The following is a 25,554-nucleotide window of genomic DNA, read 5'->3' as shown; positions in this document are numbered from 1 at the left end:
GTTATATAGTCAGTGTACAGCTTTGCAAAGTAGCTGTGTTATTGTAGCCTACTTTTTATTACTTTGGCAACTGTGGTTCAGGGAGGTTGATGACTCGACCATGATTCCATACTTAACGGGTAGCTGAGGGGCTTTGCCCGTCAGCCCTTGGAGCTCCCGCATCCATTCTCTGGTTCCTCAGCAGCACTGAGATGAAGATACCGATCCTAGGACAGATCAACTCAGAATGTCAAAGATAATGATGTCGGAACACCAATTTAGGGTTTGCTTAAGGACCCAGGTTACTCCAAGCATTTGGCCTCATATATTTGACCACTAGTGCTAACAAAAGTCATTAGTGCAGTGGTAACTAGTCCCTTGTATTTACCATCCGAGATTCTAGGGTGGATGTCAGCTATGGCCATGGTGTCCAGGCTTTTACATAATAAGCAAGATGTCATCAGGCAAGTCCTTAGATGTAGTGATATCCTCTCTTCTTGAGACAAAGGAGTTTTCTGTAAGGGAAGGATATCTAGTTGTAGACCATGTTACATTAATTAAACTCACTCTCTATTTTGAGGATATTGCTATATGATTCTCTGTTGCCTAAGTTCCCAGGCTGGTTTCCCTTCGGGCTAGTACCGTTGTCTAGTTTAAGGAAGCTTTTTGGTTTTTTTGGAGTTTTTTTTCCCCCCTTGATTTTTTGTACTGTGTTTTTGCCTTTTGACTTTCCTCTCTGGCTTCCTTGGTATTTCTTTTTTTTTTTTTCCAATAATTTCCCCACTTCTGCCAGATAAGGACTCTCCATTTTTCCAGAGGCCAAATCAAAAGCACTTAGGGTCTCAAGATTTAGGGAACCTCAGACATTAATTCCTCAAAACACCCTCTGGTATGTCAACCTATGTTTCACCTCCTTGCCCAATGGTTGTTTCCCTGGAGAATTTGAAACTCCAAAAAGATTGAAGTGACCTATTTGGATATGACAAGTGACAGAAATGCAAGTTAAAATCTGTTTTACTTTCTTCTTTCTTTCTTTCTTTCTTTCTTTCTTTCTTTCTTTCTTTCCTTCCTTCTTTTTGTCTCATCTTGCAGGCAACTGTTTTAATAATAGAAAGCTTGGGAGTGGGTCTAATGAATACAATGAAGGAGGGTAAGAATCGAATTAGCAGAGGAGACCAGGTTTCAAGGAGAACAACACTGAGTTGGTTAGGAATACGAGTTTGAGAAAAGATGTCAGAATATGGGGGTTTATGCCAAGTGAGATACAGGTGAATGACAGGAATGAAGGACCCAGGATTAGGGGAGTTGTTTAGAAAGGCATATTCAAATAGAGAGTTCAAGAGGGTCGTGACCAGGTTTCTGCTTTTGTGTGTGTTGGTTTCATTGAAAGTGCGAGCATACCTCAGATTTTCTGATGAGAGAGATTAAAAATCATTTGAGCTGCTGGGAAGAGTCTGTTTACAGCAAATAGAAATATGATATCCCCTACTTCCACCCCAACTGAGGGAGGATAGCTTAGATCCTCTCAAGGAATTGGCGGTGGGTGGTGGAGATTCCGAACATCAGGGATGTATGGTCCAAGGCAAGCTGTCTCCTCACTCCACCTCTTTTCCTAAATCTGTGATGCCCTTCCCATGTACTTGTAGAGCTGGGCAGGGGTAGGACTGACTTGTCAAATCAGTAAGGGAGCTTCATCTGGATCGGTGATAACATGCCTATGTTGAGGTGACTGTGTGGATGACTGAGACTCCCAGTTCGCTTGTTCTCCAGGAGCAGGACATGGCTCCTACCCTCGGTCATTTGAGCCCATCCTTGTTGTAGGAGTGTATGGCTTCATAGGCTAAAGATTGAAAGGTTGGGGGATGCCACAGAACCGTGCCGAAGAGTGATGTAGGAGTGGGAGCTCATAGGGAAGAAAATAGTCAGGCAGCGTAGAGAGGAACAGAGGCACAACTACCGGGACCATTTTGATCACAGTCTCCGTCCTTGGGTAGCTGAATGCCCCTGAAGGCTTGGAATGTCTTGCTAGTTATTATGGAACTAAATAAGGCAAGACCAGTGTGGGAACAAAGTTGGCCTTGGGAACTTTGAATCTTTCAATCTCTAGTTAGTACTGCCACTCATAGCATAGAAACCTAACCCTTGATACGTTTACTTAAACGGAGGTCTACATGACACACAATGCAATGTGTGATGCAACAACTCTGGATGTTTCCCCGTGATCGCCATAAGCGTAGCTCCCATCTGTTAATGTATGATGGTATTACGCTACCACTGACTAGATTCCCTACGCTGTACCTTTGAGCCTTGTGATTTATTCATTCTATAACTGGAACCCTGAACTCCCCTCTCCCCTTCACCCACTTTGTCCATCCCCCCACCTCCCCTCCCTTCTGGCAAAAGTCAAAGCTCTGCATTTATGGGTCTGTTTCTGCTTTTGCTCTGTTTGTTCATTTATTGCCCTTTTTACATTCTACACAGAAGTGAAATCATATAGGATTTGTCTTTCTCTGACTTATTTCACTTACCCTCATACCATGTAGGTACATCCATGATGTTGCAGATGGCAGGATCTCATTCTCATTTATAGCTGCGTAATATTTCAGTGTGTGTGTGTGTTTGTGTGTGTGTCCGTGTGTGTGTGTGTGTGTGTGTGTGTGTGTTTTGTGTGAGTGTGCGTGTGTGTGTGTGTGGTCTCTTCATGTATTGGTGGACACTTGGGTTGCTTCCATATCTTGTCTATTGTAAATAATGCTATAATAAAGATAGGGGTGCATATATCTTTTCAAATGAGTACTTCCATTTCCCTTGGGTAAATAAATACCCAGTAGTGGAATCACTGGATCCTATGGTATTTGTGTTTTTAATTCGTTGAGGCCCCTCCATAGTGGCTTTCACTGTGGTGATACCAATTTATATCCCATGACCGGTGTACAAGGGTTGTTTTCCCTCCACACCCTGAGCAACCCTTGTTGATTCCTGTGTGTTGACACTGAGCCATTCTGACAGATGTGAGGTGAGAAGTCATCGTGGTAACGTGTATACATTTCATTTTCAACCATTTCAGAGCATTGTCTGCCTGTCACATTTGGTTATGGAAACTCAGACTGGGTCTTTCCTGGAGATTTCACAGGTTAGGAGAGGTTGAGGCCAAATAGAGAACAGAAAGCTTTTTTTAAAACAGGGTCCAAATTGTGAAAGACCTGTACTCTGGAAACCGTAAAACACTGAAAGAAAGAAATTGAAGGGGACGGAAAGAAAGAGAAAGACATCCGATGCTCACTGATGGGAAGAATACATATTTTTAAAGTGCCTACACTACCCAAAGCCATCTACCGATGTCATGCAATCCCTGTCACCATACCAACAGCATTTGTCACAGAGCTAGACAAACAAGCCTAAACGTTGTATAGAACCACAAAAGACCTTGAATGGCCAAAGCACTATTGAAAACGAGGAACCCTGGAGGTATCGCAATCTCAGCTTTCAAGTTCTATTCCAAAGCTGTAGTAATCCAAACAGTATTGTGGGTACAGGCGTACAAAATAGCCTTATAGCTCAGTGGAATAGAACGTCAAACCCAGACATAAATCCACCACTGTATGGTCAGTTCATCTTCTACAAACAGGAAAGACTATCCAGTGGGGAAAAGGCATGCTCTTCACCAAATGGTGTTGGGAAAACTGGACAAGCCACATGCCAAAGAATGAACCTGGACCAATTTCTGTACCATACACACAAATAAACTCAAAATGAATTAAACACCTAAGTGTGAGACTTGAAACCATAAAAAAAAAAATCCTTGAAGAGAGCATAGGCCGTCATTTCTCTGACTTTGGCTGTAGCCACATTTTACTAGTTATGTCTCTTGAGCCAAGGGAAATAAAGCAAGAATAAAGTTTGGGGACTATATCAACCTACAAAGCTTTTGCACAGTGAAGGAAACTGTCAAAACTGAAAGGCAACCTCTGGAATGGGAGAACAAATTTGGAAATGTTTTGCAAATCCAGTAAAGGGTTAGTATCCACAATGTCTAAAAAATGGATACATGTCAACATCACCCCCCTCCAAAAAAGCCCAGTTTACAAATGAGCAGTAGACATAACCAGACACTTTTCCAAAGACAACATACAGATGGTCAACAGACACATGAAAAGATGCTCCCCCAAACTACAACGAGATACCACGTCACACCTGTCAGAATGGCTACACTCCAAGACACAAGAAGCAAGTGTTTGCGAGGATGTGGAGACAAAGGAAACCTCTTGCACCGTTGGTGGAAATGCAAATGGGGGCGGCCCCTGTGGAAAACAGCATGGAGGTTCCTCAAAAAATTAAAACCAGAACTCTCCTATGCTCCAGTAATTGCACTACTGGATACTACCCAAGAGAATACAAAAACACGAATTCCACGGGACACACACACTCCTGTGTTTATTGCAGCATTATTTCCAACAGCCAGCGCAAGCGTCCATTGACAGCTGAGTGAACCAAGAAGAAGCCCTATATGAATGTATGTGTGTGTGGATATCACACACACACACACACACACACACACACACACACACACTGTAACATTACTCAATCATAAAACAATGAAATCTTGGCATTTGCAATCACCTGGATGGAGCCTGAGTGTAGTATGATAAGCAAAGTCAGGGAAAGACAAATGCCATATGATTTTACTCATGTAGCACTTAAGAAACAACAAACGAGCAAAGGGAGGAAACAAAAGGGGAGAGAAACCAAGAAATAGGCTCTTAACTGCAGAGAAGAAACGGCTGGTTGCGGAGTGGAGGTGAGTGGTGGGAGGGGTGAAAGAGATGATGGGGATGAAGGAGTGCCCTTGTCATGATGAGCACGGGGTGAGTATGGAGTTGGTGAATCACTATATTGTACAACTGAAACTAATATAACTCTGGATGTTGCTATTACCGGCATTAAAATAAAACTTAATGAAAAAACCAGAGGCCAATTTTAATGATACCAAGAAACTTAGTGGAATAAACAGACAGGCGACCTTTCCCTTAACTTTCTTAAATTTTGTTGTTAAATGAATGAACATGTTTTTCTTGTATTTTTTTGCTCTAAAGGCTTTCGGACAAACCTGGTCCTGATGATTCATGGTCTACATCATCTAGCCAAGTCTTAGATTTTGGTACCAAGGTAAAGTACCCTCCTGTGAAACTCACTTTCCTGCTATGAATTGACTTTTCTCCCTTATTTACTCTGAAAATTTAAGAGGAGCCTGTGTATCATCATTTTATGTGTGTCATGGAAAGTTAGCAAGAACAAACCACTTTACAGATACATGACGCGTTGAATGTCTTGTTTTGTTTTGTTGTACTTTGGTAAATCCTACAGGTGGAGGCTGATAAAAGAATGGGCTGGAAAACATATAATGACCGTCATATTATGTTGGGAAAAGCTTTCCCATCATGGAGGCAATATGACATTTGCTTAAGGATAAGGATTCTTACTGTGATAGTAACATGACTGATAATACTCAGGCCTAAATGAAACCTGATTGGGTCCAAGTATCTATTGTAGGGTGCCCCCCCCCCCGGCCCCGGGCAAGTTTTATTTTGGTGACATACAGGATTTCCTTTGGCTCTATCCTTTGTTCTACATTTAGACGAAAATAATATTAGAAAATGTAGAAATTTAGATGTTTACATTATTTCTCAACATTTACCTTACAAAGGTGTTCTCCTGTAGTTTTCAAATAATTGCATGAAGAGTAAGTTAAAATTGTGCCTCTCCCCGAAGAATACATATTTTGCTGAAAAGAGTAGCTCTATGAACAGAGGCTCTTCATAGCCAAGTTGTCAAATTTCTGATTTCAGAAATCTTTCCTATTCTAGCTTTGAACACTATCTCCTCCTAGTCCTTGTGTCAGATTCTAAAATTTAAAGTTTCAGACATCTGATATTTATTTCAGTATTCATTTCAAAGCCCCTCAGTCATGATAAGCTCCTGGAGGTTAGGAAACACACTTGCTTGGCTCCTGGAGCTCCTAGAATAACGTCTTGCTTGGAAGAAGCAATGTCATGGTTTTTGAATGTGAATAAATGAGTAGGGAAATGGAATTCCGTGGAATGGAGTTTGAAAAGTAACAAAATACACATGATATATCACAACTAATTATGTGAATTTAAAAAGTCAGGCTTCAGTTTATATTCCGTTTTAGTGTCTAACATGTATAAACGCAAATGAATTCTATTGAGGAAATCAGGAGTTACATAAGAAAGAAGGTTACAGTATATTTTTAGTACCCTCCCATTGTGAGCTTAAAATTGCAGAGAAAAAGTCCTCAGCCTTTGCTTGTGTAACCCCATCTGTGTCCCATTACACACATCCTTTGAAGGTTCCCATTTCTTCCTAGAATTCTCATTCCCAATTCTTTCTCCATAGTGAATGTTGACGTGTTAGGAACCTCTCTTTTTCTTTTCTTTTGTTAGTCTAGTAATAATTTCTAGCTTTTCGGAAGCGATAGATGCCAGGAATTGAACAGTTTGTTTCGAGTGAAAAAAATTAAATTCTTTATTACAGCATTCATAACCAGATAACTGTAGAGTGATAAGGGTCAGTATTATTAGGGATATACTGTGAATCAAAGCCTCTCTTTTACAGAAATATTAGATAGATAGATAGATAGATAGATGGATGTAGATATAGATAGATAGATAGATAGATAGGTATAGATAGAGATAGAGATATATATATATATAATATACAGTTACATACACATATATATTTACACTTATATATATACACACACATACATGTATACATATATATGTACACATACACACACACACACACATATATATACATACACACACACATATATAGAGACATATATCTTTAAAAGGTTTAAAAGAGACTATTGTTCATAGTATATTCCCAATCCTACTTATGTACCTGTTGAAAAATGTATGTTGTTTCCACTTACCTTCTTTTGCTCACATTTTTCCTTTTCTTTTTTGTCTTAAGCTCATGCTTGATTGATTGGTCATGTGTTTGTTTGTTTTTTTCTTTTTCCCTCTTCTCCCCCCATGCTTTTTACTGTATTTTTAAAATTTTTTTAAAGTTTATTTATTTTTGAGACAGAGAGAGACACAGAGTGCAAGCCGGGTAGGGGCAGAGACAGAGGGAGACACAGAATCCAAAGCAGGCTGCAGGCTCCGAGCTGTCAACACAGAGCTCAACGTGGGGCTGAAACCCACACCCCGTGAGATCATGACTCATGAGCTGAAGGTGGATGCTGAACTGACTGTGCCACATATGTCTTCCCCGCACCAGGCTCTTTTTTAATGGTCTACCCCTACCCTAATTTGTCCTTGCAGAAACTATTTCTTTCGTGTCTGTTCTTTTAGTACATCACTTTCTGTCAACTCCATTGTCAACATATTGGTTATGGAATTCTACTGTCTGTGTGCGGTTTCCATCCAGGACTCATTGCCCCACAAGGTTTATTATTCTTGTTTTTCTCTTTCTTGGAAGGGGCTGAGCTAAATGTTTTTGAAATGTTTGTATTTCTCTTGGAAAGGGAGGGAGAGAGAGAAAGAATGAGCAAGTGCTCGTTGTTGTGATCTGACAATATGCAAGGTATGCTCTCAGTCCTTTTATATTTGTGGAGGGCTGTTTTGTGACCCAGGATGTCACTTGGACTCATTGGAGAATGTTCTATGTGCACTTAAGGAGAATGTGCGTTCTACTGCCGTTGGATGAAAAGATCTTAATATATCGGTGTTGATATCCGTGTATATAAATGCATATATATTAGGCCAATATATATCTATGTATATCTGAATACATCTGGTCCAATGACACATTGGATCTGTGTTTCCGTACTTATTTTCTGCCTTGACCATACACCTATTGCCATGAGTGGAGTCTTAAAGTCGTCTACAATCATGGTATTTGTATGTATACATTTAATCATGTTTGTGATTAATCGATTCATATGTGTGGGCGTTTCACTTTGGGGCCATAAATATTTGCAAGTGTTAGCTCCTCTTGATGGATAGACCCCTTAATTATGACCCAATGCCCTTCTGAATCTGTTACTACAGTCTCTGGTTTAACATCTAGTCTTTCTGGTGGAAGTGTGGCGACTCCAGCTTTCTTTTGACTTCTAGTAGCATGATAGGTGGTTCCCCATACCTTCACTTTGAATCTGGAGGTGTCCTGGGGTCTACAATCAGTTTCTTGTTGACAACATATAGATGGATCTTGTTCTTTGGTTTGGTTTTGTGTTTGACCCATTCTGATTCCCTGTGTCTTTTGATTGGGGCATTGAGTCCTTTCACATTCAGAGTGATTAGTTAAACATATGGATTTAGTGTCATTGTGTTATCTGAAGGTTTCATGCTTTTGGTGAGGCCTCTGGTCCTTTGTAGTCTCCGCTGCTTTCCACTCACAGAGTCGCCCCTTACGATCTCCTGTAGGGCTGGTTTAGTGGTCATGAACTCCATTAGGGCTTGTGTGTCTGGGAAAGCCTTTCTCTCTCTTTCTATTCTAAATGACAGCCTTGCTGGGGAAGGGATTCTTCGCCGCAGATGTTCCCATTCAGCACATTGACCGTTTCCTACCCCTCCCTTCTGCCCTGCCAAGGTTCTTTGGACAGGTCTGCTGCTACCATTATGTGTCTTCCCTCGTCGAATAAGACCCGTTTGTCCCTAGCTGCTTTCAGAATCCTCTGCTTATCTTTGTAGTTTTCCAGTTTCGCTATGGCATGTCGTGGTGTTGACCTGGGTGTGTTGATTTGGAAAGGAATTCTCTGTGCCGCCAGCACTTGGATGCCCGTTTCCTTCCCCAGATGAGGGAAGCTCTCAGCTATAAGTTGTTCAAAAAAACCTTCTGCCCCTTTCTCTCACTCTTCTTCTTCTGGGACTCGTAGGATGTGGCTAATATTTCATCTCACCGAATCACGTCGGTCTCTAGTACCTGCCTCGTGATCTAGTCATTCCCTTCCTGCTTCTCCCGTCCTTGCTGTCACTGCATCTAGTTTACTTTGTATCTCCTTTACACTGTTTCATTTTCAGCGTTCATCGTGACGATTCCTTAGGTCCTTGATCTCTGAAGCAGTAGCTTGTCTGCTGTCTTCTGTGCGTGGTTTCAAGCGCAACTATGCGTCTTATGAGAGTCATTCCAAAGATGTGCTCACATATATTGTTTCTGTGTCTTTGGAGCCCTTCTCTGGCTGTCCTTTCTTCCCGGAAGTTTTTTTGAGGAGAATTCTTCGATTTCGTCGTTTTGGCTAGATTCCTGCCCTTTATGTGTGTTAATAGCTTGTTCTGTGTCCCACACCTGCGGGACACAGTGGGTCCCGTAGTGGGTTCTGTAACCCACTATATTAAAAGGAGCTCCTACACTGTCCAGGGCCTGGCAGTTGAACAAATGTTTTTGGAGGGTGTTGTGTGCACTCTTTCGGTGCGTCTTTGGCTACTGTTCCCGCTACTTGGAGTGGCGGTTTGGGCCTTCCACCAGGTGTGCTTTGATTTGTTGGTTGAAGTAATCCTGGGAAAAAGGAGAAGAAGGTGGTGAAGTATCCTTAGCCCAAACAAAAAGAGAAATGACTGGAGTGGAAAAAAAGACCAGGCAGTGACTCAAAGGAGCTCTAGGGCTTAATCCAGAAAGAGAGGGAGGAAAATGAAGAAGGAGATCTAGAAAAGTATAGAGAAAATGCGCAATCCGACACACAAAGAACCAGAACAGAGGAACAAAGGAAAAAAATAGATAGATATATCTATATATATCTATGTATAGATATATAGGTATATATTAAGATATATAGATAAATGTAGATATATAATTAGCTTTGACCCACGTCAACTCGAGACTACTAGGCTGTTTCCAAAGGGAGACGAGGAAAGAGGAGAGTAGAAAGAGAAAAAAGGGAAAAGAGAAGAAAGGGAAAGCAAAGGAAAGAAAGGATGGGCGCCTGGGTGTCTCAGTAGGTGAAGCGTCCGACTCTTGAATTTGGCTCACATCATGTTGTCGCTGTTGGTGGGTTCGAAACCCCCATCAGGTCCTGCAGTGAGAGCATGGATCCTGCTCGGATTCTCTCTCTCTCCCTCTCTCTGCATGTCTTCTGCTTGATCACTCACTCTCTCTCTCTCTCCAAATAAAGAAATAAACATTAAAAAAGAAAAGGAAAGACAAAAGAATAATAACTCAAATGAAAACAAACAAACAAAGATAGAAAACCGGAGGAGAGTTGTCTATTGGTGCCTGGGACTGGTGGCTGTGCTGGTCTAGACGAGGGGCTGCCTGGTCCCATCCGTGTCAGTCTCACTCCTATAGAGAAGCAGTTACGAGGCACAGAGAGTCAGGGTTTGGTGTAATGGGCCTGCCTCCACGGAGGCTCACTGTCCATTCCCTGAAGCCCCACGATGTTGGTCATGGGGAGAGAAATGGCGACACCCCAATCTCTCCTGCCCACACGAGGTGTCTCAAAACTCACAGTTTAGGCTATCCTCACAGAATAGCCTGGGGAGCCGGCTTGCCTTGCTGCACAGTCCCCTGTGCCACCTGAGCACTGAGCTGGGATTCAAAACCCTGTAGCATCCCGCTTTGCTCGGACCTCGTAGTGGAGTTGCGCCACTCTGCCCAGTGGACAGAGGGCCTCTGGCTCGTGCCTGCACGGTCTTTTTCCCTTGGGCAGGGCAATACCTCCCCTTTCCACCATACTCAAGGTGTTCTCTCCCAGTGTAGCCCTGAGATTGCTACCAAGCCTAGGGGCGGCTCCCTCCCCACCAGGCATGGGACGTGGTAGCTCTGGTCTAGAGAGCTGGCCACCTTGAAAATTCTGTTTCTTAGCCTCTAAAGCGGTTTTGCAAAGTAGAAACTGGCTCTCTGGACCTCTCCTTGGTCTGTGGTTCAGACAGGCTTTCTCATATCCAAAGGCACTTCCCACAGCCTCTCTCTCTACTTTCCTTTCGTTTCTCCACCAAAGGGCTTCCCCCACTCCATGCCTGTGCTGCCCATTTTATTTCTCCCAATCCCCATACACACCCTTCTGTCCCGCCAAGCTGTCACTCTGCAACTGTGGAGATTTTTCTGTCCCTCTGCAGCCTGTGTTCCTGGCATTCCAAGTGTTGTGACCTCAATACTGCTGTGTTTGAGGGACAAGGAAATTCTGATCCCCTCCCCTGCCATCTTAACTCTTCCCTCCACCTTTTACTTTCCTGTTCGCAATTTCAAAGTTGGGTGCCTTATCGACGAAGTCACCCAGGACCCCCAAGAATACTTGTTTTCAATGGGAAGATGTTCGAAGGCCAACAAAATGGCCCTAGTGTCCAGAAAAGAATGGCAAAGTTAGAATGGGTTTTTGATTTTCTAATGTGGGGCTATAATAAGTTCCAGTAAACTCTTAGTGGAGACATCATATAGGTATACATTGGACCCTTGAACAAGATGGGTTTGGACTGTGGGAGTCCCCATACATACAGATTTTTTTTCAATAAATACAGTACCATCCTGTATTTTCTCTTCCTTATGATTGTCTTTTTCGTTTTGGTTTTTTTTTTAATTATTTATTTTGGGAGAGAGAGAGAGAGAGAGAGAGAGAGGACAGAGCACGTGAGTAGGGAAGCGGGGGCAGAGAGAGAATCTTCATCAGGCTCCAGACTGCCAGCGTTGAACTCAGGAAGTCTAGATCATGACCTGAGCCAAAGTCAAGAGCCTGACCCTGAACCGACAGTGCCACCCAGCACCCCTTCCTTACGATTTTCTTAGTAACCTTTTCTTCAGTTTATAGTGTAAGAATACAGTATGTAATACATATAACAGGGAAAACATGCATTAATCAACTGTGTATATTGTTGGTAAGCTCAGCATTCCGTTATCCTAACCCTGCCCTCCCAAGCTCAGTGTACAGAGTCAATGGCCAAATGAGGCCGAAAAGGTAGATTAGACCTAGCGAGCGTATACAAGCCCTTCTGCTTTAATGTTCTGGTTTTCAATACGTATATACTTTTTGATTTCTAAGTGTAATTGCTTTTAAAGTAGGAAATTGAGTAGGAATTTTTGTTTTTTTGATTTGGTTTTGAGGTTTCAAAAGATATTTGTGGATTTTCGAGTGCATGGCCATCAGAGCCCGTAACCCTTGCTTTGTTCAAGGGTCAACGGCATAGTGATTTGGTAGTTTTGAGATCTTCTCAGTGAGATTAGTGTAAATGTTTTGACCTTAATTACTTGGTCCTTGTATACTGAGTACGTACCAAGCAGTTAGCTACTGAGTGTACAAGTGGAGGGTTTAGGTTGTTGTGGTCGGAGCAGAAAAGTAAGTCAACAGCAATCCGTTATAAGTCAGTATAAAGGCTTCATCGATAGGAAATGGACAATGTTAGTTGAGAGAATATTGGGGGCGTTTGTAGTGAGGATGCGGATGAGAGTGGGAGTGGGAATTTTGGTAGTCGGAAAAGACCTGAGAGTGGCAAAAGGTGCCAAGTGAAAGATGAGAAGGACCAGTCGTGTAGACCGTGGCGAGGGACATTCTGGACAGAGAGGACCACGGATCCTCATTTTACTCCAATGTCTTGGAGTCACCAAGAAGTAGGAAGGCCCACTCCATCATCATAATGATTATTATTGTTGTGTGTAAAAAAGAAAGTGTGCATCGGGAAATGAGTGCTTGGCACATTTTAGGTGACTAGGACATACATGTTCTTGTACTTGCCGTTTGAATGCTTACTACACATTCTGAAGAGTTCCATACCTATATCTACATTGTTTCTGCTACTAGTTCACCATAATTTTAAGAAAAGTTTTTTCTGACTACTTTGCCATTGGATCCAACCCTTCTTTCGTCAAGAAAAAGGTCAAGCCTTTGTTTACCTAAACGAAGCAGCAGCTACAACAGTGTTTTGTTGATACTCAACATGATATACTCCAAAGTTTCTGATCATGTGAGGTATGAATTGACACTGAAACAAATGTCTGCCATTTTATTAGAAGCAGTTTTCATTTATAGCAAGTACACTTTTAAAGAATTTGTTTCAAAACTGACTTCAAATGTCCTTTTATTTCGGTCAGGAATGCAAAGGAAGGTGTTTTGTTAGTTCCTTTTTGAAATCTGCCTTTGAATTCAAAGGCTTCTGCCTTTGAAAGTATTTATTGTGGCCTTCCATGATCAGTTTAGAGAGTCAATAGCCAAATGAAGATTCAAAGGGACGCTGAATCAAGAGAGCATGTATGAGGTTTTGTATTTAAATGTGTTGGTGGTCAATACGTTTTACTTCTTTGTAAGTCTGATTGTTGTTAAAATCATAACTTCAGAAATTTTCTTGGAAAAGGCTTAGGAAGTCTTCACGCAACTCATTACTGATGCTACTTTTAACAGGGTGTGTCTGAGAAGCCCAACAAATTTCTTCCTCATGTCTCTGGAGCTGTGGATCAGAAAGGGCAAAGAATATTAAATGGACAAGTAGAAGGTAAGAACTGTATTTTATTCAAAGGTCATTTGACAGAATGTTGATTTAAAACAGGAATACTGATATATTCTAATATCTAAAGAAAACGGCCTGTTAAGTGCATAGGACAGAGAAAGAGATGTGAAAAGGAGGTAAGTTGCATATCGTATGTGGTGTCAGCAACAGATTAAATTGAGAGTGCCACCAAAGGACCTAAATGACTAGTTCCCTTTCAAGACCCTGGAAGGCCCAAGGAACCTCAGGAAAGAAGAGAAGAGCCAAAGAGGGAATCATGTGAATGGCGGAGACTACAGGGAATAAATGAAGGAAAGTAAGCCGGTGTGTATGGTGTTTCTACTGGAAGGTGGTAAAATGCACTAGTTCTTTAAAGGGAAGAGCAGACTAGTTGAAATGCAGCAACACTATCAGGTGAGCTTCTCGTACCAGAATTTGTCAGAGTACTATCCCCAAATGTTCCCACTCTTACTGTTATCCTCACGGTTGGCAAGACATTGAGGACTGACCTAGCTGATGATGCAGAGTTATGTCCTAACTACCATGGGTGAACATAAGCGTTTGTCGTCCGCGATAAATGTATATACGTCAATGCCATATAAAATGGGGGTACTTCATATGGTAGTATCCTTTAGGGCAAAATAAGAGAATTGGAAGGAGGGTCACATAAGGAGGCATCAAGATAACGCATCTGACATTTTGGATGCCGTATTTGTGACTTTTGATTATTTTGGCAATAACTGCCTTTAATAGGTGAACTATATTTTTAATGTTCTAGGAAAATAAGGAAAAGAAACAAAAGAACACTATAATCAGTAGTATGTTTTCATATTCTGTCTGACAGTTCTGATTGTTGTAGAATGATCCCTGTTACTTCTTTGATTCCTATCTGCCAGAAAAATGAACTAAGTCCTAGGTAGTGGGAGAAAATTAACTGATTTTTCATATTTCAGAGAACTTTTATATGGTAGAACATAGGGGCAATCACCAGGATTTGCTCTCTCTCTCTCTCTCTCTCTCTCTCTCTCTGTTTTCGGAGTAAAATAAGATTGTTGCTTGTTTCACACTTTCTGACATCATGATTTCATGTATTCCTTTTAAACCTTTCTTCAAATGGATATATAGGGATGTAGGAATTTTCGAGTGAAATACCAAGAAAAGAGATTCCAGGAAAGGTATTCTGTGACATAACCTTCTGACTGTAACCACGTGTAAGACATCAACCCAGATAATAAAATTTCACATAATGCAGTTGTGTTAGAGGCATCCCAGGGACACCCAGATTTGATGATTCACTAGAAGAGCTCACAGGACTCAGCATATAGTTGTAGTCATGCGTGTGGATTGGTATGGGGACAGGCTAGAAAGGCCAATCAGCACCGAGCAATGGTGCACGGGGTGAAGGCCAGAGGAAACCAAGCGCAGGCTTCCAGGAATCTTTTCTCTATGGAGTTGGCAGGATGTGCTAAATTCCTCCAGCATGAAATTAGGACAGCACAAGTGAAATGTTGTGGGCCAGTACGAGGCTTATGGATACTCAGTGCCCGAGGTTTTCATCAAATGCGAATCACATAGGCATCTTCTCCTTAGCATGTCCCAAAATTCCAGGTTTCCAGAAAGGAAATCAAGTGTACGGCCTTAAGCACATTGAGTGTAGCAGCACTTAGGCACAGTGAACCACTCTTAACCAGCTAGGGAATGGTGCCAACCCTCCTTAAATCCAAGATCCCAGGGAACAGCCAAGGGCCAGTCATTCAAGTAGGATGTTCTGAGGGTAGCCATCTTCGGCCTGCTGGATGAAATCTGTTCTGCATAGGAATTATAGCCCTGACGTCATTTTTGGTGGTGTCTTCAAATTTTGTTTTACTAGCAAGTAACATGACGGTTACCATGGTACTGGTTTCAGTTTCATCATCCATATGAAGTAGGTATTTGTGTAAAAATTACGAGGCAATATTAGGTCATTATCATCTTTTTTTTTAAATGTGATTAAGCTTTCATTATGATTCTCAGGTGTGATCAACATAATGATTTTTGATTTAAAATTAGAATGAAAATCTCTTAATTATATGGAAAACCCAGGTTTGATTCCTATGGCGCTGAACCCCTGTTTATAGGTATAAGATTTCGGATCATATTCATCAATCGTTTTCTTGCCTAAGTATACAAATAACTGTTGTATTTTTGTGTTTTGTTTATGCATTTTCATATACTTCCAAATGGGAGACAGTACCCCTATTGTGTTACTTTGATCTCTATTTTAATGTTCAAGGTGACTGTATCATGAGTTAGTATATGCTAAGAGTAGCTTCAATGGATACCATATTTTGTTGTTTTTGTTGTTTCATACATTTAATAAGCCTGATTTTTGACATCCGTTTTAAGTTCACAGCAAAATATAATAGGACGTACAGAGAGTCTCCATATACCATACCACGCTCCCGTACACGCCTAGCCTCCCCTGTTGTTAACATCTTGCACGACAGTGGTCCATTTTTACTAGGATTCTTTTTTTCAGTTCCTTGGTTTAGTTTTGAGCGAGAGAGCATGCATGCGTGTGAGCAGCCAAGGGGCAGAGGGAGAGGGGGGGAAGAATCCTGTGCTGTCAGCACAGAGCCTGATGCAGGACTTGATCCCATGAACTGTGAGATCATGACCTGAGCTCAGATCCAGAGTTGGACGCTGAAGCAACTGAGCCACCCAGGCACCCTGACAACAGTGGTGCATTTTCTATGGACACGAACTCTTCATTTGGAGGCCAAGTCTCTAATGTGCAATAGTGTTCAGCCTTGGTGTTATACGTTCTATGAGTTTTAACAAATGTGTAATGATGTGAATCCACCTTTGTGGTATCGTGTGAAAGAGTTCCACTGCCTTAAAAGTCCTCTGTGCTGTGCCCGTTTATCCCTACGTTCACCCCAACCCTTAGCTCCATAGCCTTGCTCTTTCCAGGTGTCATATAGTTAGAATCATAGAGTGGATGTCTTTGAATGTTTAGAAAGTGAAAATATCCTGGTAATTGAATGTAGGCATTCAAGCTATTCTTTGCCCTTTGTTTCGTTTAGTTGCTCATCAGTAGAGGATCGGATGACCTCTGCCTTCCATGAAAAAAAGTATGATGTCTCTAGATGTGTGTCACCTAATGGGGAGGGTTGAGAAAAATGACATCATGAACCACTACAGAGCACTCACATTGGGATCATCCTCCTCTGTGGTGTGCGGTGCGTCTAGATAGACTCTCTAGCAATGGAAGGAGACAGCCTCAAGAGGTTACAACGATATCAAACTGGAATGACAAATCTTTCCTTCTTACCTTGCCAATGGAAATAAGGCCAGGGAGAGTCTGTTTGCTATGGTTTGGCCATGCTGCAAAGTACAATAGCTATAGAGCACACTTTGGGAGGGGGTGTTTCCTCCTAAAACTGAAGAGTGTCTGCTGAAGAGCTGGGGAAGTTCTGCCGTGTTACCACAAAATAAAGATACTCTCTTTCAACTCCTCTAGGAGTGGAAGTCCAGAAAAATCATGCTAGTTTCAGTCTGATATTGTCCGCTCATGATAATCATTCTCCTCACGATACCAGTTTCCTCCAGTGCCATAGAGTCGGTCAGTGATGGTCATTGTAAACATCAGTTCCCCTGTAGGTGTCAAATTCTGAGAAAACCCATTCTTGCTTTTGGTCAATATAGAGGAGAAAGTAAGATTTCTTAGTGCTTTAAGCCTACGAATGGGATAATTACCATTCAGTGTAGTGTGGTTTCCAGGTGTGGTCCCAAAGCAATACTTTTTCACAAATCATAAGCCGTACACTTGTAATTTCCTCTATTTTCCGATGGTTGATTTAACATGTATTTTGCTTTCTTCTTTAGGAGCAGATAAGAATGCTGAGGAAGATTCTATATCCAGGTAGGATTTTTATGGATTTGTAAAAATGACATTTGCTGGGGCACCCGGGTGGCTCAGTCGGTTAAGGGTGTGACTCTTGACTTCAACTCAGGTTTGTGAGTTCAAGCCCCACGTCAGGTTCTGCGTGGACAGCCTCCTTGAGATATCTTTCCCGATTTCTGTGTGCACTCACTCTCAAAGTATAAAGAAATGAAATGAAATGAAACGGATAATGAAAGGAAAGGAAAGGGAATGAATGAACTGAAAATTATGTGTCTCCTAAGGGAAGGCAGAGAACAAAACCAGTTGTTGCGTGTTCTACACTGGACCAGACACTATATCCTATGGGTACCATCTGTTCAGTTATATAGTCAGTGTACAGCTTTGCAAAGTAGCTGTGTTATTGTAGCCTACTTTTTATTACTTTGGCAACTGTGGTTCAGGGAGGTTGATGACTCGACCATGATTCCATACTTAACGGGTAGCTGAGGGGCTTTGCCCGTCAGCCCTTGGAGCTTCCGCATCCATTCTCTGGTTCCTCAGCAGCACTGAGATGAAGATACCGATCCTAGGACAGATCAACTCAGAATGTCAAAGATAATGATGTCGGAACACCAATTTAGGGTTTGCTTAAGGACCCAGGTTACTCCAAGCATTTGGCCTCATATATTTGACCACTAGTGCTAACAAAAGTCATTAGTGCAGTGGTAACTAGTCCCTTGTATTTACCATCCGAGATTCTAGGGTGGATGTCAGCTATGGCCATGGTGTCCAGGCTTTTACATAATAAGCAAGATGTCATCAGGCAAGTCCTTAGATGTAGTGATATCCTCTCTTCTTGAGACAAAGGAGTTTTCTGTAAGGGAAGGATATCTAGTTGTAGACCATGTTACATTAATTAAACTCACTCTCTATTTTGAGGATATTGCTATATGATTCTCTGTTGCCTAAGTTCCCAGGCTGGTTTCCCTTCGGGCTAGTACCGTTGTCTAGTTTAAGGAAGCTTTTTGGTTTTTTTGGAGTTTTTTTTCCCCCCTTGATTTTTTGTACTGTGTTTTTGCCTTTTGACTTTCCTCTCTGGCTTCCTTGGTATTTCTTTTTTTTTTTTTCCAATAATTTCCCCACTTCTGCCAGATAAGGACTCTCCATTTTTCCAGAGGCCAAATCAAAAGCACTTAGGGTCTCAAGATTTAGGGAACCTCAGACATTAATTCCTCAAAACACCCTCTGGTATGTCAACCTATGTTTCACCTCCTTGCCCAATGGTTGTTTCCCTGGAGAATTTGAAACTCCAAAAAGATTGAAGTGACCTATTTGGATATGACAAGTGACAGAAATGCAAGTTAAAATCTGTTTTACTTTCTTCTTTCTTTCTTTCTTTCTTTCTTTCTTTCTTTCCTTTCCTTCTTTTTGTCTCATCTTGCAGGCAACTGTTTTAATAATAGAAAGCTTGGGAGTGGGTCTAATGAATACAATGAAGGAGGGTAAGAATCGAATTAGCAGAGGAGACCAGGTTTCAAGGAGAACAACACTGAGTTGGTTAGGAATACGAGTTTGAGAAAAGATGTCAGAATATGGGGGTTTATGCCAAGTGAGATACAGGTGAATGACAGGAATGAAGGACCCAGGATTAGGGGAGTTGTTTAGAAAGGCATATTCAAATAGAGAGTTCAAGAGGGTCGTGACCAGGTTTCTGCTTTTGTGTGTGTTGGTTTCATTGAAAGTGCGAGCATACCTCAGATTTTCTGATGAGAGAGATTAAAAATCATTTGAGCTGCTGGGAAGAGTCTGTTTACAGCAAATAGAAATATGATATCCCCTACTTCCACCCCAACTGAGGGAGGATAGCTTAGATCCTCTCAAGGAATTGGCGGTGGGTGGTGGAGATTCCGAACATCAGGGATGTATGGTCCAAGGCAAGCTGTCTCCTCACTCCACCTCTTTTCCTAAATCTGTGATGCCCTTCCCATGTACTTGTAGAGCTGGGCAGGGGTAGGACTGACTTGTCAAATCAGTAAGGGAGCTTCATCTGGATCGGTGATAACATGCCTATGTTGAGGTGACTGTGTGGATGACTGAGACTCCCAGTTCGCTTGTTCTCCAGGAGCAGGACATGGCTCCTACCCTCGGTCATTTGAGCCCATCCTTGTTGTAGGAGTGTATGGCTTCATAGGCTAAAGATTGAAAGGTTGGGGGATGCCACAGAACCGTGCCGAAGAGTGATGTAGGAGTGGGAGCTCATAGGGAAGAAAATAGTCAGGCAGCGTAGAGAGGAACAGAGGCACAACTACCGGGACCATTTTGATCACAGTCTCCGTCCTTGGGTAGCTGAATGCCCCTGAAGGCTTGGAATGTCTTGCTAGTTATTATGGAACTAAATAAGGCAAGACCAGTGTGGGAACAAAGTTGGCCTTGGGAACTTTGAATCTTTCAATCTCTAGTTAGTACTGCCACTCATAGCATAGAAACCTAACCCTTGATACGTTTACTTAAACGGAGGTCTACATGACACACAATGCAATGTGTGATGCAACAACTCTGGATGTTTCCCCGTGATCGCCATAAGCGTAGCTCCCATCTGTTAATGTATGATGGTATTACGCTACCACTGACTAGATTCCCTACGCTGTACCTTTGAGCCTTGTGATTTATTCATTCTATAACTGGAACCCTGAACTCCCCTCTCCCCTTCACCCACTTTGTCCATCCCCCCACCTCCCCTCCCTTCTGGCAAAAGTCAAAGCTCTGCATTTATGGGTCTGTTTCTGCTTTTGCTCTGTTTGTTCATTTATTGCCCTTTTTACATTCTACACAGAAGTGAAATCATATAGGATTTGTCTTTCTCTGACTTATTTCACTTACCCTCATACCATGTAGGTACATCCATGATGTTGCAGATGGCAGGATCTCATTCTCATTTATAGCTGCGTAATATTTCAGTGTGTGTGTGTGTTTGTGTGTGTGTCCGTGTGTGTGTGTGTGTGTGTGTGTGTGTGTGTTTGTGTGAGTGTGCGTGTGTGTGTGTGTGTGTGGTCTCTTCATGTATTGGTGGACACTTGGGTTGCTTCCATATCTTGTCTATTGTAAATAATGCTATAATAAAGATAGGGGTGCATATATCTTTTCAAATGAGTACTTCCATTTCCCTTGGGTAAATAAATACCCAGTAGTGGAATCACTGGATCCTATGGTATTTGTGTTTTTAATTCGTTGAGGCCCCTCCATAGTGGCTTTCACTGTGGTGATACCAATTTATATCCCATGACCGGTGTACAAGGGTTGTTTTCCCTCCACACCCTGAGCAACCCTTGTTGATTCCTGTGTGTTGACACTGAGCCATTCTGACAGATGTGAGGTGAGAAGTCATCGTGGTAACGTGTATACATTTCATTTTCAACCATTTCAGAGCATTGTCTGCCTGTCACATTTGGTTATGGAAACTCAGACTGGGTCTTTCCTGGAGATTTCACAGGTTAGGAGAGGTTGAGGCCAAATAGAGAACAGAAAGCTTTTTTTAAAACAGGGTCCAAATTGTGAAAGACCTGTACTCTGGAAACCGTAAAACACTGAAAGAAAGAAATTGAAGGGGACGGAAAGAAAGAGAAAGACATCCGATGCTCACTGATGGGAAGAATACATATTTTTAAAGTGCCTACACTACCCAAAGCCATCTACCGATGTCATGCAATCCCTGTCACCATACCAACAGCATTTGTCACAGAGCTAGACAAACAAGCCTAAACGTTGTATAGAACCACAAAAGACCTTGAATGGCCAAAGCACTATTGAAAACGAGGAACCCTGGAGGTATCGCAATCTCAGCTTTCAAGTTCTATTCCAAAGCTGTAGTAATCCAAACAGTATTGTGGGTACAGGCGTACAAAATAGCCTTATAGCTCAGTGGAATAGAACGTCAAACCCAGACATAAATCCACCACTGTATGGTCAGTTCATCTTCTACAAACAGGAAAGACTATCCAGTGGGGAAAAGGCATGCTCTTCACCAAATGGTGTTGGGAAAACTGGACAAGCCACATGCCAAAGAATGAACCTGGACCAATTTCTGTACCATACACACAAATAAACTCAAAATGAATTAAACACCTAAGTGTGAGACTTGAAACCATAAAAAAAAAAATCCTTGAAGAGAGCATAGGCCGTCATTTCTCTGACTTTGGCTGTAGCCACATTTTACTAGTTATGTCTCTTGAGCCAAGGGAAATAAAGCAAGAATAAAGTTTGGGGACTATATCAACCTACAAAGCTTTTGCACAGTGAAGGAAACTGTCAAAACTGAAAGGCAACCTCTGGAATGGGAGAACAAATTTGGAAATGTTTTGCAAATCCAGTAAAGGGTTAGTATCCACAATGTCTAAAAAATGGATACATGTCAACATCACCCCCCTCCAAAAAAGCCCAGTTTACAAATGAGCAGTAGACATAACCAGACACTTTTCCAAAGACAACATACAGATGGTCAACAGACACATGAAAAGATGCTCCCCCAAACTACAACGAGATACCACGTCACACCTGTCAGAATGGCTACACTCCAAGACACAAGAAGCAAGTGTTTGCGAGGATGTGGAGACAAAGGAAACCTCTTGCACCGTTGGTGGAAATGCAAATGGGGGCGGCCCCTGTGGAAAACAGCATGGAGGTTCCTCAAAAAATTAAAACCAGAACTCTCCTATGCTCCAGTAATTGCACTACTGGATACTACCCAAGAGAATACAAAAACACGAATTCCACGGGACACACACACTCCTGTGTTTATTGCAGCATTATTTCCAACAGCCAGCGCAAGCGTCCATTGACAGCTGAGTGAACCAAGAAGAAGCCCTATATGAATGTATGTGTGTGTGGATATCACACACACACACACACACACACACACACACACACACACACTGTAACATTACTCAATCATAAAACAATGAAATCTTGGCATTTGCAATCACCTGGATGGAGCCTGAGTGTAGTATGATAAGCAAAGTCAGGGAAAGACAAATGCCATATGATTTTACTCATGTAGCACTTAAGAAACAACAAACGAGCAAAGGGAGGAAACAAAAGGGGAGAGAAACCAAGAAATAGGCTCTTAACTGCAGAGAAGAAACGGCTGGTTGCGGAGTGGAGGTGAGTGGTGGGAGGGGTGAAAGAGATGATGGGGATGAAGGAGTGCCCTTGTCATGATGAGCACGGGGTGAGTATGGAGTTGGTGAATCACTATATTGTACAACTGAAACTAATATAACTCTGGATGTTGCTATTACCGGCATTAAAATAAAACTTAATGAAAAAACCAGAGGCCAATTTTAATGATACCAAGAAACTTAGTGGAATAAACAGACAGGCGACCTTTCCCTTAACTTTCTTAAATTTTGTTGTTAAATGAATGAACATGTTTTTCTTGTATTTTTTTGCTCTAAAGGCTTTCGGACAAACCTGGTCCTGATGATTCATGGTCTACATCATCTAGCCAAGTCTTAGATTTTGGTACCAAGGTAAAGTACCCTCCTGTGAAACTCACTTTCCTGCTATGAATTGACTTTTCTCCCTTATTTACTCTGAAAATTTAAGAGGAGCCTGTGTATCATCATTTTATGTGTGTCATGGAAAGTTAGCAAGAACAAACCACTTTACAGATACATGACGCGTTGAATGTCTTGTTTTGTTTTGTTGTACTTTGGTAAATCCTACAGGTGGAGGCTGATAAAAGAATGGGCTGGAAAACATATAATGACCGTCATATTATGTTGGGAAAAGCTTTCCCATCATGGAGGCAATATGACATTTGCTTAAGGATAAGGATTCTTACTGTGATAGTAACATGACTGATAATACTCAGGCCTAAATGAAACCTGATTGGGTCCAAGTATCTATTGTAGGGTGCCCCCCCCCCCGGCCCCGGGCAAGTTTTATTTTGGTGACATACAGGATTTCCTTTGGCTCTATCCTTTGTTCTACATTTAGACGAAAATAATATTAGAAAATGTAGAAATTTAGATGTTTACATTATTTCTCAACATTTACCTTACAAAGGTGTTCTCCTGTAGTTTTCAAATAATTGCATGAAGAGTAAGTTAAAATTGTGCCTCTCCCCGAAGAATACATATTTTGCTGAAAAGAGTAGCTCTATGAACAGAGGCTCTTCATAGCCAAGTTGTCAAATTTCTGATTTCAGAAATCTTTCCTATTCTAGCTTTGAACACTATCTCCTCCTAGTCCTTGTGTCAGATTCTAAAATTTAAAGTTTCAGACATCTGATATTTATTTCAGTATTCATTTCAAAGCCCCTCAGTCATGATAAGCTCCTGGAGGTTAGGAAACACACTTGCTTGGCTCCTGGAGCTCCTAGAATAACGTCTTGCTTGGAAGAAGCAATGTCATGGTTTTTGAATGTGAATAAATGAGTAGGGAAATGGAATTCCGTGGAATGGAGTTTGAAAAGTAACAAAATACACATGATATATCACAACTAATTATGTGAATTTAAAAAGTCAGGCTTCAGTTTATATTCCGTTTTAGTGTCTAACATGTATAAACGCAAATGAATTCTATTGAGGAAATCAGGAGTTACATAAGAAAGAAGGTTACAGTATATTTTTAGTACCCTCCCATTGTGAGCTTAAAATTGCAGAGAAAAAGTCCTCAGCCTTTGCTTGTGTAACCCCATCTGTGTCCCATTACACACATCCTTTGAAGGTTCCCATTTCTTCCTAGAATTCTCATTCCCAATTCTTTCTCCATAGTGAATGTTGACGTGTTAGGAACCTCTCTTTTTCTTTTCTTTTGTTAGTCTAGTAATAATTTCTAGCTTTTCGGAAGCGATAGATGCCAGGAATTGAACAGTTTGTTTCGAGTGAAAAAAATTAAATTCTTTATTACAGCATTCATAACCAGATAACTGTAGAGTGATAAGGGTCAGTATTATTAGGGATATACTGTGAATCAAAGCCTCTCTTTTACAGAAATATTAGATAGATAGATAGATAGATAGATGGATGTAGATATAGATAGATAGATAGATAGATAGGTATAGATAGAGATAGAGATATATATATATATAATATACAGTTACATACACATATATATTTACACTTATATATATACACACACATACATGTATACATATATATGTACACATACACACACACACACACATATATATACATACACACACACATATATAGAGACATATATCTTTAAAAGGTTTAAAAGAGACTATTGTTCATAGTATATTCCCAATCCTACTTATGTACCTGTTGAAAAATGTATGTTGTTTCCACTTACCTTCTTTTGCTCACATTTTTCCTTTTCTTTTTTGTCTTAAGCTCATGCTTGATTGATTGGTCATGTGTTTGTTTGTTTTTTTCTTTTTCCCTCTTCTCCCCCCATGCTTTTTACTGTATTTTTAAAATTTTTTTAAAGTTTATTTATTTTTGAGACAGAGAGAGACACAGAGTGCAAGCCGGGTAGGGGCAGAGACAGAGGGAGACACAGAATCCAAAGCAGGCTGCAGGCTCCGAGCTGTCAACACAGAGCTCAACGTGGGGCTGAAACCCACACCCCGTGAGATCATGACTCATGAGCTGAAGGTGGATGCTGAACTGACTGTGCCACATATGTCTTCCCCGCACCAGGCTCTTTTTTAATGGTCTACCCCTACCCTAATTTGTCCTTGCAGAAACTATTTCTTTCGTGTCTGTTCTTTTAGTACATCACTTTCTGTCAACTCCATTGTCAACATATTGGTTATGGAATTCTACTGTCTGTGTGCGGTTTCCATCCAGGACTCATTGCCCCACAAGGTTTATTATTCTTGTTTTTCTCTTTCTTGGAAGGGGCTGAGCTAAATGTTTTTGAAATGTTTGTATTTCTCTTGGAAAGGGAGGGAGAGAGAGAAAGAATGAGCAAGTGCTCGTTGTTGTGATCTGACAATATGCAAGGTATGCTCTCAGTCCTTTTATATTTGTGGAGGGCTGTTTTGTGACCCAGGATGTCACTTGGACTCATTGGAGAATGTTCTATGTGCACTTAAGGAGAATGTGCGTTCTACTGCCGTTGGATGAAAAGATCTTAATATATCGGTGTTGATATCCGTGTATATAAATGCATATATATTAGGCCAATATATATCTATGTATATCTGAATACATCTGGTCCAATGACACATTGGATCTGTGTTTCCGTACTTATTTTCTGCCTTGACCATACACCTATTGCCATGAGTGGAGTCTTAAAGTCGTCTAC

At 41.4% G+C, this 25,554-nt stretch overlaps 1 protein-coding gene and 2 long non-coding RNA genes across 24 annotated transcripts in view; 1 reads left to right on the top strand and 2 right to left on the bottom strand.

The window, feature by feature from the left end:
* The window catches only part of LOC109496868 (ankyrin repeat domain-containing protein 26-like), a 243,408-nt gene that overhangs the window by 65,721 nt on the left and 152,133 nt on the right, over positions 1–25,554 (top strand). For all 22 annotated transcript variants that reach the window (XR_006593561.1, XR_006593567.1, XR_006593564.1 and 19 more), the window contains 4 exons: positions 5,073–5,145; positions 13,331–13,421; positions 17,283–17,319; positions 22,733–22,805. Coding sequence is in view for 15 of the 22 variants with exons in the window: in XM_045051617.1 (XP_044907552.1) it covers positions 5,073–5,145; positions 13,331–13,421; positions 17,283–17,319; positions 22,733–22,805 (274 nt within the window). In the remaining 7 variants the exon portion in view is untranslated. The remainder of the gene's footprint in view (positions 1–5,072; positions 5,146–13,330; positions 13,422–17,282; positions 17,320–22,732; positions 22,806–25,554) is intronic.
* Positions 37–2,627, bottom strand: LOC123383659. Its single transcript, XR_006593598.1, has 2 exons — positions 2,508–2,627; positions 37–494 (listed from the first exon to the last, which is right to left on the bottom strand). It is a non-coding gene; the product is annotated as an uncharacterized LOC123383659 (long non-coding RNA).
* Positions 17,697–20,298, bottom strand: LOC123383656. Its single transcript, XR_006593595.1, has 2 exons — positions 20,161–20,298; positions 17,697–18,154 (listed from the first exon to the last, which is right to left on the bottom strand). It is a non-coding gene; the product is annotated as an uncharacterized LOC123383656 (long non-coding RNA).

Source organism: Felis catus (assembly GCF_018350175.1).
Source record: "Felis catus isolate Fca126 chromosome F1 unlocalized genomic scaffold, F.catus_Fca126_mat1.0 chrF1_random_Un_scaffold_34, whole genome shotgun sequence".
In the NCBI taxonomy this organism is placed as follows: Eukaryota; Metazoa; Chordata; class Mammalia; order Carnivora; family Felidae; genus Felis; species Felis catus.
Note: the sequence above shows the minus strand (reverse complement) of the source record. Positions and strands in the feature narration are given on the sequence as shown.